General features: G+C 58.5%; 1 protein-coding gene across 5 annotated transcripts in view; it reads right to left on the reverse strand.

The window, feature by feature from the left end:
• Positions 1–12,892, reverse strand: part of PRKAG2 (protein kinase AMP-activated non-catalytic subunit gamma 2) — a 158,582-nt gene that overhangs the window by 85,399 nt on the left and 60,291 nt on the right. Inside the window, exon 1 of one of the 5 annotated variants that reach the window (XM_037516029.2) lies at positions 5,791–5,919. The exons of the other annotated variants lie outside the window; for them this stretch is intronic. Within the exon in view, the coding sequence (XP_037371926.2) occupies positions 5,791–5,884 (94 nt within the window). The 5' untranslated portion in view covers positions 5,885–5,919. Of the gene's footprint in view, positions 1–5,790; positions 5,920–12,892 lie in introns of those variants that run through there. 5 annotated transcript variants of the gene reach the window in all.

A 12,892-nucleotide genomic window follows, 5' to 3' on the forward strand; every position in this document is an offset into this window, starting at 1 on the left:
CCGCCGCTGAGCACCTACTGTGTGCGGGGCAGGGCCGGGCCTCAGTTTCCACCGCCAGCTGTGGAGGAAGCCCCCCCAGGGTTCTGGGCCAGCATCCTTCGTGAGCCCTCCACCCCCAGGACACTTTCCTCTTGGGAGGCCCACAAAGAAGTCGGGGCGCTGTGAGGTTTGCGATCACGAGGGACGTCTCTAGTTTTCAAACATTTTGAAATGTCATTTTACATTTATCATTAAAAATAAAAGTCACTAAGAATGGCTTCCCAGAGCGCAGGGCGGGGCGGGGGGGGCAGAGCTCCCCCTCTATGTGCTAAGCTCTCCCCTCAGCTCTGCTTCAGCAGGACCAACCTTGACATACTTGGACACCATTCTGCGCTCCCCCGCCCCGAGTTCATGGCCGTCCACGCCCGCACGTGCAGGCTCTCAGCTCCTTTTCACGTGACAGGAACGGGTCCTCGTCCTACCCTGCTCGTCAAGTCCTTGACCTTGAAAGCGCTGCAGGCCCACAGGAGGACGGAGATTGAAGGTGAAGAAACCGAGTAAAACGCAAATGAAACGAGGCTGCTTATAATCAAACACGAACCCCTGAGGTGTGAGTGTAACAGAGGGCACAGGTGAGGCTGAACGTGCGGGGGACTGCAGTGTCCCCGGGGCTCAGAGAAGACCTGCCAGCCACCCCCCTTTCTCCTCTAAGGGGCATGGTTAGAAAGACTCCGAGCAGCTACCATCACTGCACCCTGAAGTCGGGCTGGGGCCCCACAGGCGAGCGGATCCAGCCCTCCCCCACTTGGATCTCTCTGATTTTTCTACCCCACAATGAAGGTGATCTATTTTTAGTGTAGCGGCTGGTGTAAGTGAGGAGTTGCTATAGCGACAGCTGTGGTTACAAACCAGGCCCGCTACAGCTCCCAGTCCTAACTACATCCCAAGGCCGGGCCCCGGGAGGAGGCAGAGAGACGGAGCTGCCCCCACATCCATGGGGTCCCCGCTGTGTCTCCACAGTGGGCTGCCACAGGCCAGCCCGAGGAGGTGGGAGTGGGACCCGGGCACTGCCCTTTGGGGCGCCCTGGGGCCTCCTCAGTTACCAGGTGAGGAACAGCACCTGTGTCAGCCTGTGCAGGGCTGGAGGCCGGGCAGAGGAGGGCGGGTGTGGAGGGCGGGTGCCAGGTAAGGACACAGAGGGAAATGAAGGCCTTGCACCTGCCTACAGAGAGTGGGGAGGTGTGGACACACACGCACACACATGCGCGCACACGCATACCCACAACTGCCACGCAGCACCCATCTGGGCTGCACACAGGTGCACCCCGCCCCCAGCAGTCCTCGCACACGTGGATGAACACCCGCAGACACACTGGGCCTTCACAGCCGCATTCCATGGGGCCTGGCTGGACACCACCTGGCACGCCCACAGCTGCTGGGGGGACCGGCGGTCTGTGCCAACAAGGCACCACCATGTGAGTGTGGCCCGGGGCACAGCAGCGCGCGCAGGAGTGGAAGGAGCCCAAGTAGCCTGACAAGGGCAGTCCCGGAAAGTGCAAAGTCAGATAGTGCTGGTCTTGGGGGAAAGGGTCCCCAAGGGGTGCTGGGGGTATTCTGTGTCTTGAGCTGCATGTTGGGGGCACGCGCATGCTCCCTGAGCAGGCTCCCACCTGCATGTGTGCGTGTGTTCCTGCAGGCTGCTGCTCGGGTGAGTGCACAAGCCAGGTGGGACAGACTACACCATCCTGTCACTTGAGCAGCAGGTGCTGCTGTAGGGGGTCTGGGGCTGGAGGGCTGGAAGCAGAGCTGCTTGGGGGAGCAGCACCATCTGGTTGAAGAAAACAGGGGCAGAAGTGCCCAGATTTGGTCATCAGGATGCGGAGGCTCCGAGTGACCAGCCCCGACCTGGGAACCCTGCCGGGCCCCTGGGGTGCCGGCACAGCCTGAGGGTTGCCCTGGAGACGCAGCCATTGCTGGTCACTGTGGACCCTTCAGCCTGTCCTCAGGTCCCTCTAGGTTACTTGTAGCCACTTCTGAAACTTTCCACTCGCCTTGGCTCCTCTGTGACCAGCTGAGTCAGCCCCGACTGAGAAGCAGGACAGAGGGGACTTCTGACTCAGTACCCCTGACTCATGGCTGGCGGGGGCAGCAGCCCATGTGGGTGCAGAATGTGGCAGAGAAAGAGGGCTGGGAATGTGGCTGCAGGAGAGGGGAGAGTCCCCAGAGGCCCGCCTCACGCATTTTCTGTAGCGGGAGAGGGGAGTGGGGTCTCCCCGGGGGTCCCTCCTGTTTACAAAGGGGCTGAGCAGAACATCCTTTTTGGAGGGTTGCCAAGTGAGACACACACCTCGTGGCCTCCCTGGGCCTTAGTGGCCTCGTCGGTAAAAGGCGCCAGCCATCACCTCCTCCACCTGCCTTAACAGTTACCAAGCAAAGGACCTTGTAGAAGCCACATCGTGTGATGTCATTAGTGAGAGCTAGAGGTGACCCCCCCAACCCAGTGCTGCACCCTGGCCCAGCCCCTTCCCGCACTGGCCTTCCCTGCTCTCCTCCCTCTTCACTCCCCGCCCCTTCCTGTCTCCAGGCCAGTGACACGGGCTCCACAACAGCCAAGCTGGGAGATGTCTGCACAGAGGCTGCCCAGGTGGTGGGAGAAGAGGGAGGCGCCCAGGCCCCTCTGGCAAACCCCCAGCTCTCTGCTTCTTCCCTGGACCCCTCAACTAACCTCTTCCTGCCTTGCCCCTTCCATGGCCTCACTTTCTCACCTGCCATTCTGGATTTTCGAAAACCTGGTCCCATCTTCTGTTTCTGGACTTTTCTCTGCCTGCGTTGCCCTGGATCCAGCCTTATCCCCCCACCCCACAACAATATGAGTCCAGTGCAGACGCTCCCCAGCTCCCACCTGAGTTGGTACCAGGGCCCATCTTCAGGCGTTTGACCCCCCACTCAAGCGCACGCTGCCAGCCTCATCTCACGCCTGCATCAGCGCCAGCGTAGTGAGTACATGCATCAGAGGGCGAGCAGGTGAGTTTCGGGTTTCTGCAATAATGTACAGCCACACCACACAGCGGAGTGTCCAACCTGCTGGCAGGCCCGGCATCCAGACCTCACAGCCCACTCCAGGCAGACAGGAGTGTGCACCCTCTGCTGAGCACCACCTCCATCTCTGCAGCAAAACTTTCCAAATGAAGTCAAGTTTTAAACTCCACAGACAGGGACACAGCACTCTCAAGGAAATGACCTATTTGTTTCGAGTATCCATAGGTCTAATTTGTTGGGTCTAAATTTAGAATATCAGGGTTTTCTCAAAGCGAGACAGCTCTCAGTCTAGTGGGCGCACAGCTGACAAGGTCAGCTTGGAGGCAGGACCTGAGAGGCAGGCCCCTGCTCCCAGCCTGGGCAACTCTCACCCCCTCTACTCCCCAGGCTGGAAGGAGCCATACCCACACGTGGGTGAAGCTCACCTGCTCTGTCCACACACAGATACTGAGCACCTGGTATGGATCGATTTCTGTTACAGCTATGTTTGTCCTCATTAAATAGGAAAATCCAAAAATAACAGTGACTAAAGCAAGAGAGGTTTATTCTGCTTTTACACAAAACATGCCTGACAGGTAGACCATCCAGCCACACAGGGCTACACACTCAGGCGCCTGTCTTTATTCTCTGCTATCTTCCACGTGTGCCCTTCACTCTCAGCTGTCACCATAGAGCCCAAGATGGCTGCGAGAGCTCCGACCATCACATCTACATTCAAGGCAGGGGGGCACGGGGGCGCCATGGGGGATTCCCTTCTCCCTTTGTTTAAGGGGCCTTCCTCTAAGTCCACACGACACTCTCCTTTATTCAGCGACCACTGAGCAGCTGTCACATGCCTTACTGGGCCCTATGCCTCCCTATGCTGATAGCTGTGTCCCATTTTTGAGGTAGCAGGGAACACGAACATGGGTAACCACCAGAGGCCTGTCCTGGGCAGAGAGAAGACGAGGAGGCACAGTCCCCCCACACCTGAGGAGCGGAACCACACCCACCCAGACGAACCACCGTGGTGGAGACCTATCAGCTTCCTACAAAAATGGGCACAGCAGGGCAGCGGGAACACCTTGGACAGGCACCGCGGACCCAGATGGGGAGGGCTGCAGGCGGCGGCTGCAGCCGGGGGAGCACACTCCTGCTACTCTCTTCCGCTGTCTTCTGCGGGGCCCTCTCAGCCCTGTGGTCGAGGAAGTCCCCTTCAGGGCCTCCGTGCATTTCTCTGCTTAAGTCTCGAACAGCACAAATGCCTCGAGGGCCGCCCAGCTCGGCCAGCATCCCACCCGCGTGGAGCTTGGTCGTGGGCTCCTGAGCCGAGACAGGAGAAGCGCCAGAAGAGCTCCACGGCTCTGCATGGACACCGAGCGCCCCGCGTGTGATGCCCATGGCACCCGCGTGTGAGCACTTACAGAACGCGGTGCATGGAGGGTCGGGCCTGACCTACGCACACAGAGAAGACGACAGCCTCAGCTTGAACACCAGGCAAAGAGACCACTGTCTGCCAGGTCACGGGCCAGACTGTCCGTGAAATAGCAGGTTCTGAGCCAATGCTGGATGCTGGAGTAAACGAGTGTTTATTCGTTACTAGTTAAGAGCCTTCTCTTTAACCACAGCTCTGAGTCAAGCCCAGGAAACTCACGCTCCCCGCCCAGCCTGGGAGGCCGGGCCTCAGAGCCCTCGCAAATCCACCTGAGCTCCTGATGAGACACTCCTCCCTCATTCTTTTCATGGGGTTCTCCCTTTACAAGACGAAACTCTCCAAAAGGCAGGAGCTCCTGCCTCCTTTGCTCGCCCTCCCCGGGACGTCCAGGGTGCGGGTAGAAGTGGCTGCAGCAGCGATGCAGGCGCACGTGGTCATTCGTATTTATTTTTCTTACTATTCCAACTTCCAGCCACTGCCCAGGTGTTCTGCAGTCACTCCCCGGCTGCAGGCGTGACGGCCGCGTCACTTGCAGGTCGCATTCCACTCCGGGGCACAATTTCACACAGCCCTCAGCCTGCCTGTCTGTGCTGGTTGGGCGGCGTGAGCGCGGGCAGGGCTGTCCTGCTGCCGGCAGGCGGCCTTGCCCAGGCTGGACGAATCCCCATTCTTACTATAGGAAGTTGTCCCCCTCGATTTGAGAGGGCAGGCTCAGCTAGAGCCCCGGGAAGCTCAAGTGCTTCAGAACCGACCCATCTGGCTTCAGGCATCTGGGGCGGAACCCACCCACACAACACCAGAAACACCCAACCCCTAAGTGCGGTTCTAGAAGTCAGGGAGCCCCCAATGCAAGCTTCTCTCCAAGGGGCACAAGTTAGGCAGGTGCTAGATCCACATCAACCTTACATCTGCCCCACTACTCAGCCCTAAGCAAAGGGGGTTTCCTTCTCCTGCCTCCCACCCTGGTTTTCTCTGTAATGCACATTTCATCTCTAAGAGCGGCTACAGCAGCTCTGTTCGACTCTTACTTCTGCTCGAGCTGCTGTCTGCTTGAATGAATTGGTTGCTCACCAATTTCATGAGACCAGGTGAGGGGGAATGAAAGGAGCTTCAGAAACAGTGAAGTCAGCAGGTGAGGCTGGCAGCATATCACCTCAGAGGCCTGAGCCTCCTGTCCCTCTAACTGTTGCCCACCAGGCGCACGCACGGTTAAAAGGGAGACGCTGCAGACAGCTATTGCTTGGGAGGCCCTGTGTACACACATGCACACACACAAGCGGGCGCACACGGGTGGAGTCTGCGCGCCGCAGCAGGGTCCCCAGCAGATCAGCAGGGAGCTGGGCGGGGCAGTGTCCTACCGAACAGGCCGTGGGGCTCCGACTGGCGCCGCTGGGTGCCTCGGCTTGGGTCCTTGTGTTTCTTGCTGCCCCTCAGACTCCCGAAGCGCTTCATGAGGAGCTGTGGCCACAGGAGCTGCGAGCCGCGACCACAGCAGGGGCCCGGCCGGGCGGCGGCATTAACCAGCAGGTGCGGCCCCAGAGCTCAGCCACCAGGGGCTTAGAGACCCCCAGGGGCCGCTGGGGTGCAGGCTTGCTGGCGGGGGCCTCGCCCTCAGGCCGGCTGGGTCGCCGCCCTAGCCAGCGGCTACACCCGGTGATCCCACGGCTGTCCCTCTTCCTCCGTGAGGCTAGGCTCCCGGCGCTCAGCAGTCCCCAGGGCGCTCGGCCGGCAGCTGGCGAGCCGCCGTCCTCCAGCGGCCAAGAAGCTGCCAGAGCCCCAGCGGAGCCCGCGCGGGCTTGCTAGCGTGCCTGAGGTTGGCAAACACTCAGATACGCTGGGGGGGGGGGGGCAGGGGGTGTTCCTCTGTAAAATCAGCGACGGTAGGAGGCTAAGTGGGGGCCACCCGCGCCAGCCCCGCGCTGCTGCAGATGCCCGCGGGGAAGACTGTAAAAGGAAACCGCCCGGCTGCCCGGCGCCCACTGGCCGGAGTGCATTCCCATTGTGACGTGACGCAACTATTTTGATTCATGTGTTCCAGGGCCCCACGGGGTCAGCGGCTCCGGCTGCTTCTGTGGGAGAAGCCACAAGTGCCTGGGCTGGAACTGCTGAGTGCTCAGCTCCAGCCCCCATGACGGAGGGCGCCGCCCGCTGCAGGGGGTGCGACTCCCCTGGGACTGGGGGGGTTCCCCCCACTAAGCGGAGCTTGGGGTCTGGGTGGGCAGTGAAGCATGAAAGACAGCTCAGAGCGGCTCACAGAGGCCAGCCCACCCTGCCTGTCCTGTGGGGAAACCAAACCCCAAGAATGGACGGGACTTGCCTAGGGCCGGGGCAAGAACCCTAATCTGGAACCCCAAACTCAACTCCTGACTTGCACAGAGCCAAACCCCCAATTTTTTGTGTTTTAAGGCTAAAAATTTTAAAAACATGACACAGTGGGGGAAAGTTTCCATTTTTTGACTGATATCTTCACCGAATGAAGGAGAACTTAGGGCCTCGGCTGCTAACTAGCTGGGTGACCTTGAGGAAGTAACTTCCCGTCTCCCGGCGTCACACTCCCCTGTGAGCCCGTGAGACTCGGTCATTTCAGGATTTATTCTACGTCCGGAAGTCTGAACCTGCAGGGCAACAGGAATCTGTGAGGAGTCACTCTAAATCCCTGTGCTGAGAAGAACAAGACCATGTGAGACCAGTTAAGTCACCCCCACAAATTAACCCCACTAATTAACCCCCACCGCCAGCGGCCTGTTCGGGCCAGTTAGTCTTGGTGAACTCAGCACCAAGGCCGCTGACCCAGGAGTGGTGTAGCAGGGCTGTCCAGGGGGCATCGGGAAGCGACGGGTGGACACGGTAAGGCCCCTGGCCGCCGGCGTCTGGACCCGCCCCGCAGTCCCCAGCCCAGTCACCAGGTGCACCCACGCCCCCATCCCTCCCAGAGCTCAGTCTACCCACTGCAGTCCACCGAGCCACAGGCCCACCCACTGCAGTCCACCAGGCCACAGGCCCACCCATGCAGATTCTGGATGAGATAAAGGCGGGGCCGAGCACAAGCCACAGGCGGGGAAAGAAACAGGAGAGCCCTTGGGAATCTGGGAATCTGAGAGCCCTTGGGTGTCCTTGGGAATCTCCTTCCCGGCCACCGAGAGGGAATCCAGGTTCTGCCCCAGCAGGAGGACACCCTGGAGTATTGCTTCCCCTCAGTGTCTTCCATCCCCCCATGGCCTCCTTCCAGCCACGGTGCACAGCAGACTCCACTGGCTGGTTGTCTCTGGCCGGTCCTGATTGTGCGGCTCCTGTCTTCCTGGCTGGAGAAGCCTCCTTCCTGCAGGACCCGGCCCCTTCTCTACCCCAGGGCAACCCCGCTCTGGTCACTGCCTCGTGCATCAGCAGCCACCGCCTCAGCGCCTCCCACGGCATTGCCACCGAAGCAACGGCTAGCTGAGTGACAGCCGTTTGCTGGGTGCTGTGCCGGGTGTCTCAGGGACAGGAAGCCCCGTACGGCCAAGCTGGCACTGACAATTGCCTTCAGGTTGTCCCCACTGCTGAACCATCCAGACCAGGGTTGGTTTTCACCCTGGTCATACTTAGAACTTTCTAAACTTCCTGGGTTCACCTACCACATGCCCCGCCTCCTGGGGTTTTGACTTCTGTCTTCCCCTATAGAAATCCTATAAAATTTTCAAGGTGCAACTCAAAGGCCCTGTCCCCAGTGAACCTATCCTGCCACTTCCCTGGGGGGCAGGGGGGGGGCACATCTCTCCTTTGGGAGGGGTTAGTGCTCCCAGTCTATATGTTGACATGGCCCTTCCCACAGGAAGACTGGGAATCCCCAAAGGGCCAGAGCCCATGCCTCACACACCCCACCCATGGGCCCCAAGCATCCCGCAAGGCGCCTGCCCTAATGAGAGAGTGGAGAGCCCGCTGGTTAGGAAGCTGGCCGCAGGCTGGCTGGCAAGGGCTAGCTGTAGGGAGCAGACTGAGGCTGGGTGCTTGAGGGGGCAGAAAGCTGACAAGCACAGGCTGTAGCCGCTGAGCCAGCAGGCAGAGGCTGGTAACCACAAGAGGCACATAGAGGCACCCAGTACAGCTTGTGGCAGCTCCATGCCTCTGGGTGGCAAAGTGTGGCAATGAGGCAAAGCGGGGTAGAGGAAAAGCGCCAGAACCGGCAAGCCCCAGTGAGAGATGATATACGTGGGCCTTCCCCCAACAGGAAAGGGCTCCTCCCCTGAACCCTCTCCTGCTGGCAGGAGTCTCTTGCAGTAAACCTGAGCTTGCTCATCTTCAGCCCGGTGTGTCAGTGATTATCTCGCAATCGATAGGACACAAGAGCCCACCAATGGGCAACACTAAGCGGTACTGGCCGGCCTCCCGGCCCTCCGGGTCTGTCCCAGCCACTCCTGCTCTGGAAGGTGACCGGGCAGGGACATCCTCAGGATCCTCCTCTGTGGCCTTCAGCTAGGTGCGACCCATGAGGACACCAGCAGGAGAGGAGAGAGCGGGGCCGGGGCTGGGTGTGTACCCACCGGCCCTGCAGGGTCACCCTGCGGGCAGAGCCCCCCAGAACGGTACTTAGCTCCTCCCCATCTTCCCTCTGGGGTCTGAGGCCTGAACCCTCCTCTTTGGAATGAAGCACCCGTAACAGCCCCACGTTTGGAAGGAGTCCCTGGGTTAAACTTGCCTCCAATTTTGGTTCAGTGAGTTTTTTCTTTCTGCTGGGCCTGACAGGTGGACCCTCAGGCAAGCATTTGCGGCAAGGATGCAAGACGGAACCAACGAAACATTTCTTGTTGTCAAGGAACTTGCCAGTGCTTAGGAGAGACAATAATATCCACTGCCTTCGGGAGCTGTGTGCGTGTTCTGTGGCTGCAAGCGGCCAGAAGGAAGAGGCGCCCTGAGATCGGAGGGGTGACTGCAGGCTCGGGAGAGGAGCTGAGCGGGCCTTGGGGCTGGAGGCTCTGGCAAGGGGAGGGCCAGTCTGGGCCAACGCCAAGCCCATGGAGGAGGTGGCCTTCAGAAACAGCCCACCCCCAGCTCAGGGGGCCCCAGGTCTTAGTGGGTCACCTCTGTTGTTAGACAGGGCAGCTGCACTTACGGGGGTGAACTCCGAAAAAGACTTAGGGGGTAGGTTCTGGAGTCACATTTAGATTTTTTTTTTAAATCCATTTGGCTTCTAACAGAAATGGAAATGTTCTATTGATTTAAAAATAAAGTAACAGAACACAGCAGAAGTCCCTCACGAAAGGACAGTGAAGCAAGACTTCCAGGAAGCAAAGGAGCATATTCGGTGAAAAGGAATACAGAAAGTTCCCGTCGGAGCAGATGAGCTGACCCTGAGCTCCACGGAACAGCGGGCCAGAAGCGAGGGCATCTCCAAGTTCAGCGACTACGAGTGAACAGTGAACGAGCTTAACTTCACGAGGAGGATCAGCAGCCAGCCAGGCCTGCAGGCGGGGCGCTCGCCGGGGGCCGCTCGCTCACTCATCGAGCAGCTATTAAACTCTGGACAGCTGTTGACGGAGGGGTTTAGCGCCATGAATAATTCAAAGACCTTCTTGTCCCCTAAGAACCACATTCTAAAGATTAAAATAATGACTGCTGGCTGGGTGCCTTCCGAAAGCCAGCTGGAGTGCCGGTCACCTCCCCACGAGGGTGTCCTGTCATCCTTCCCACAGCCCTGTGGCAGGTGTGGGCAACACCCTGTTATTTAGAGACCTCGCACCCCCATGCAGGTACACAGCTCAGTGGCTGGAGGTTCTGGCAGTGGCCCCCGGAAAGCCCTCCCTCTCTGGATTCACGGCCATGTTAAGGTAACATACAGAGGCCCAAATGCTTCCATGTCACCGGAGCCAAGCTGGGGAGCGTGGTCTGGGCTCCCTGATGTGGGAACTAGGGGTATGGACTCCAGGAGAGTCTCTGAGGCCCAGGGTGGCCAGTCCTCAGTGCACGTGGCTCCTCTTACCGTGTCCTGCACACCCCCAAGGCGTGCAGAGCAGGGCCTGGTGGAAGTGAGGGCTCCACCCGCTTGTGCCCAGCTCAGAGACTCTTTCCCAAGCCATCTCCTCCTCTCAATCACGCGTGAGGGAGGAGCCAGTGCTTCCCGTTCAATTTAATGAAGAAAAGGCAGCCAAGGTCTGAGGCGCTTCACGACTTGCTGAGCTCCCGCGGGAAAGAGGCCGGGGGCAGTGCTGGGCTGGACGCAGGGTCTGCTCGGGGTTGGTTTAGTAGATAAGCTGGTGAAAAAACAGGATTGAAAGTTCACTCTTGTAGGGTGAGGTAAAAAGTATCAGGCTTTTCTGCCCTCCTGCCATTAGGATGGATGATGGATCCTTGCGGTCCTGAACGCATGCCTGATGGCGGCACCTGGAGCAGGGTGTGGGCCTAGGGAGATGGGATTCCCCTGGGCTGAGACTGGGCTTATAGGGGCGGCGTCAGGGAGACACCAGCCAGCAGAAGCAGAGAGAACCACAAGAAGAACCACGAGGACAGCAGAGAACAAACAAGAGAAGCAGAGAGAATGTGAGAGAACACTGGAGAGCCCAGAAAGAGTGAAGACTTGCTGGAGGCTGGGAGGCGGGTATGCCTCCCAGCCCCCCAGCACCCCTGCCTGCCATGTGCCTGGTAAACCCCAATAAAAACCTGAAAAACCACTGAGGACTCCAGGACTCTCTTCTTTACCCTATCTACTTGGGTCATAGAAAACCTGCTCGGTGTCCTCCTGCCCCTTACAACTATGGAGGATCATGCAAGTGTACCTGAAAAGCACCAGGTCCCTACAAGCCGTGGGCCAACCCAAACCCCGTTATGCAAGAGGCCCACTTCCCTCCGCAGGGAGCAGCCACACGTGAGTTAGCACATACTTGCTGGGTTCTCCTGATGCTTGCAAAGTCCTGTGTCACATTTCATAGAAAGTTCTAAAGGTCACGGTGCAGTTGACGCCAGCTGAGGCTCCCGTCAGCTCAGGGGCCACCACGTCCATTCTCAGAAACTGTTTATGGTTCCCTCTCCCTCAGGCCCATGCCTGCTCCTCCACGTCACCCCAACACACTCACGCTCATGGGAGCATAGCCTTGTGGCCCCCGGAAGCAGGGATCAGAGGCTCTGAGTGACAAGAGGCTGGTTTTTCTGGCCAAGACAAACCGCCTTGGCTTGAACATACCTTGACGTCTAAACCCGCGGGCACTGCCCGTGAAGATGGGCTGACTCACGTAGAAAGCACAGGTAAGCTCAGGAAACGTGATACTCAAAAGCAAAAATTACTTTCAGAGCGCAGCCCTTGAAAAGGGTGAGATCACGAGAGGTCTTTAAGGTCTTAAAGGGCCCTCACTTGCCCCAGCATAATAATCCGGACAGGGTCTCCCTGCAGGTGCCAGGCCCAGGGCACCAAAGGTGACAGAGACAGGAGCGCCTCTGAGAGTGGAGAAATGAAATCCTTCTCCACTGCTGGTGGGAGTGTAAGAGGAGGCGGCCACTGGGACAAACAGGTCAGCCATTTCTCAGTAAGTTAAATGCAGAATTACCAAATGACCCAGAAGTTCCCCTCTTAGGTACCTATATAGCCCAAGGGGGCAAAACCGTGTAAATCAATGTTCACAGCTGAGTTCACAGGAGTCAAAGGCACAGACGGCGCAAACAGCCACCAGCAGGTCACTGGATTAACAAAATGCTGCCTCCCACTGTACAAGGAATATTACCCGGCCATGAAAAGGGATGGAAGGACCAACCTTCAAAACAGTGTTGAGTGAAAGAAACCAGACAAAAATGTTCCATTTTGTGTATGTTCCAGTTCTATGAACTATCCAGAACAGGCAAATCCAGAGACAGCAGGTAGATTAGTGTTTGCCAGGCACGAGGGGCAGGGGCTGGGGAGAGGCAGCTAGATGGGGTCTATTTGGGATGCTATAAAGTTCTGGGACTTGCAGGAACCTGGGGGCACCACAATGTGAGTGTACCTTGTGCCACTGGAGCTTGCACTGTACAGGGGAAGACGGTTACTCTGTAACCAGAAGGTGTGGTGTGTATTTCACCAAACTCAAAAAAGTTACGCCACACGGACAGCTGAGGACGATGGAGGGAGGTCCACAACCAGCGCCTCAGCAGGACGCGGAGGGCTCGAGGCTTCTCAGGGCCGTTTTCACATCTGCGCAGAGTCGTCTATACATGTTCTGGCCACGCTGGCCCAAAGGTCTCCTCTTTCCCTATTTCACGGCTACTGAGTGCTGGCTGCGCGGACGGACCTTCTCCATCTTGCGCAGCGAGCCCCGGGCGCGCGCTGCATGCTGGCTGTAAGCACAGGAAGCACACGCGCGTGGATCTTATTTCTGAACACGATTCGCCACTATAAATAACCAGGACTCTGGAGAAACGGCTGGTCCCAGGGCCGGGGCAGGGGCAGAGTACCAGGAGCCAGAACACTCTATGGCACCAAAGGGGAGGCTTGCGACATGGGGGGGGCCGGTGACCTGG

The sequence above is a fragment of the Talpa occidentalis genome, unplaced genomic scaffold (genome assembly GCF_014898055.3).
Source record: "Talpa occidentalis isolate TD23 unplaced genomic scaffold, MPIMG_talOcc4v2.1, whole genome shotgun sequence".
NCBI lineage: Eukaryota > Metazoa > Chordata > Mammalia > Eulipotyphla > Talpidae > Talpa > Talpa occidentalis.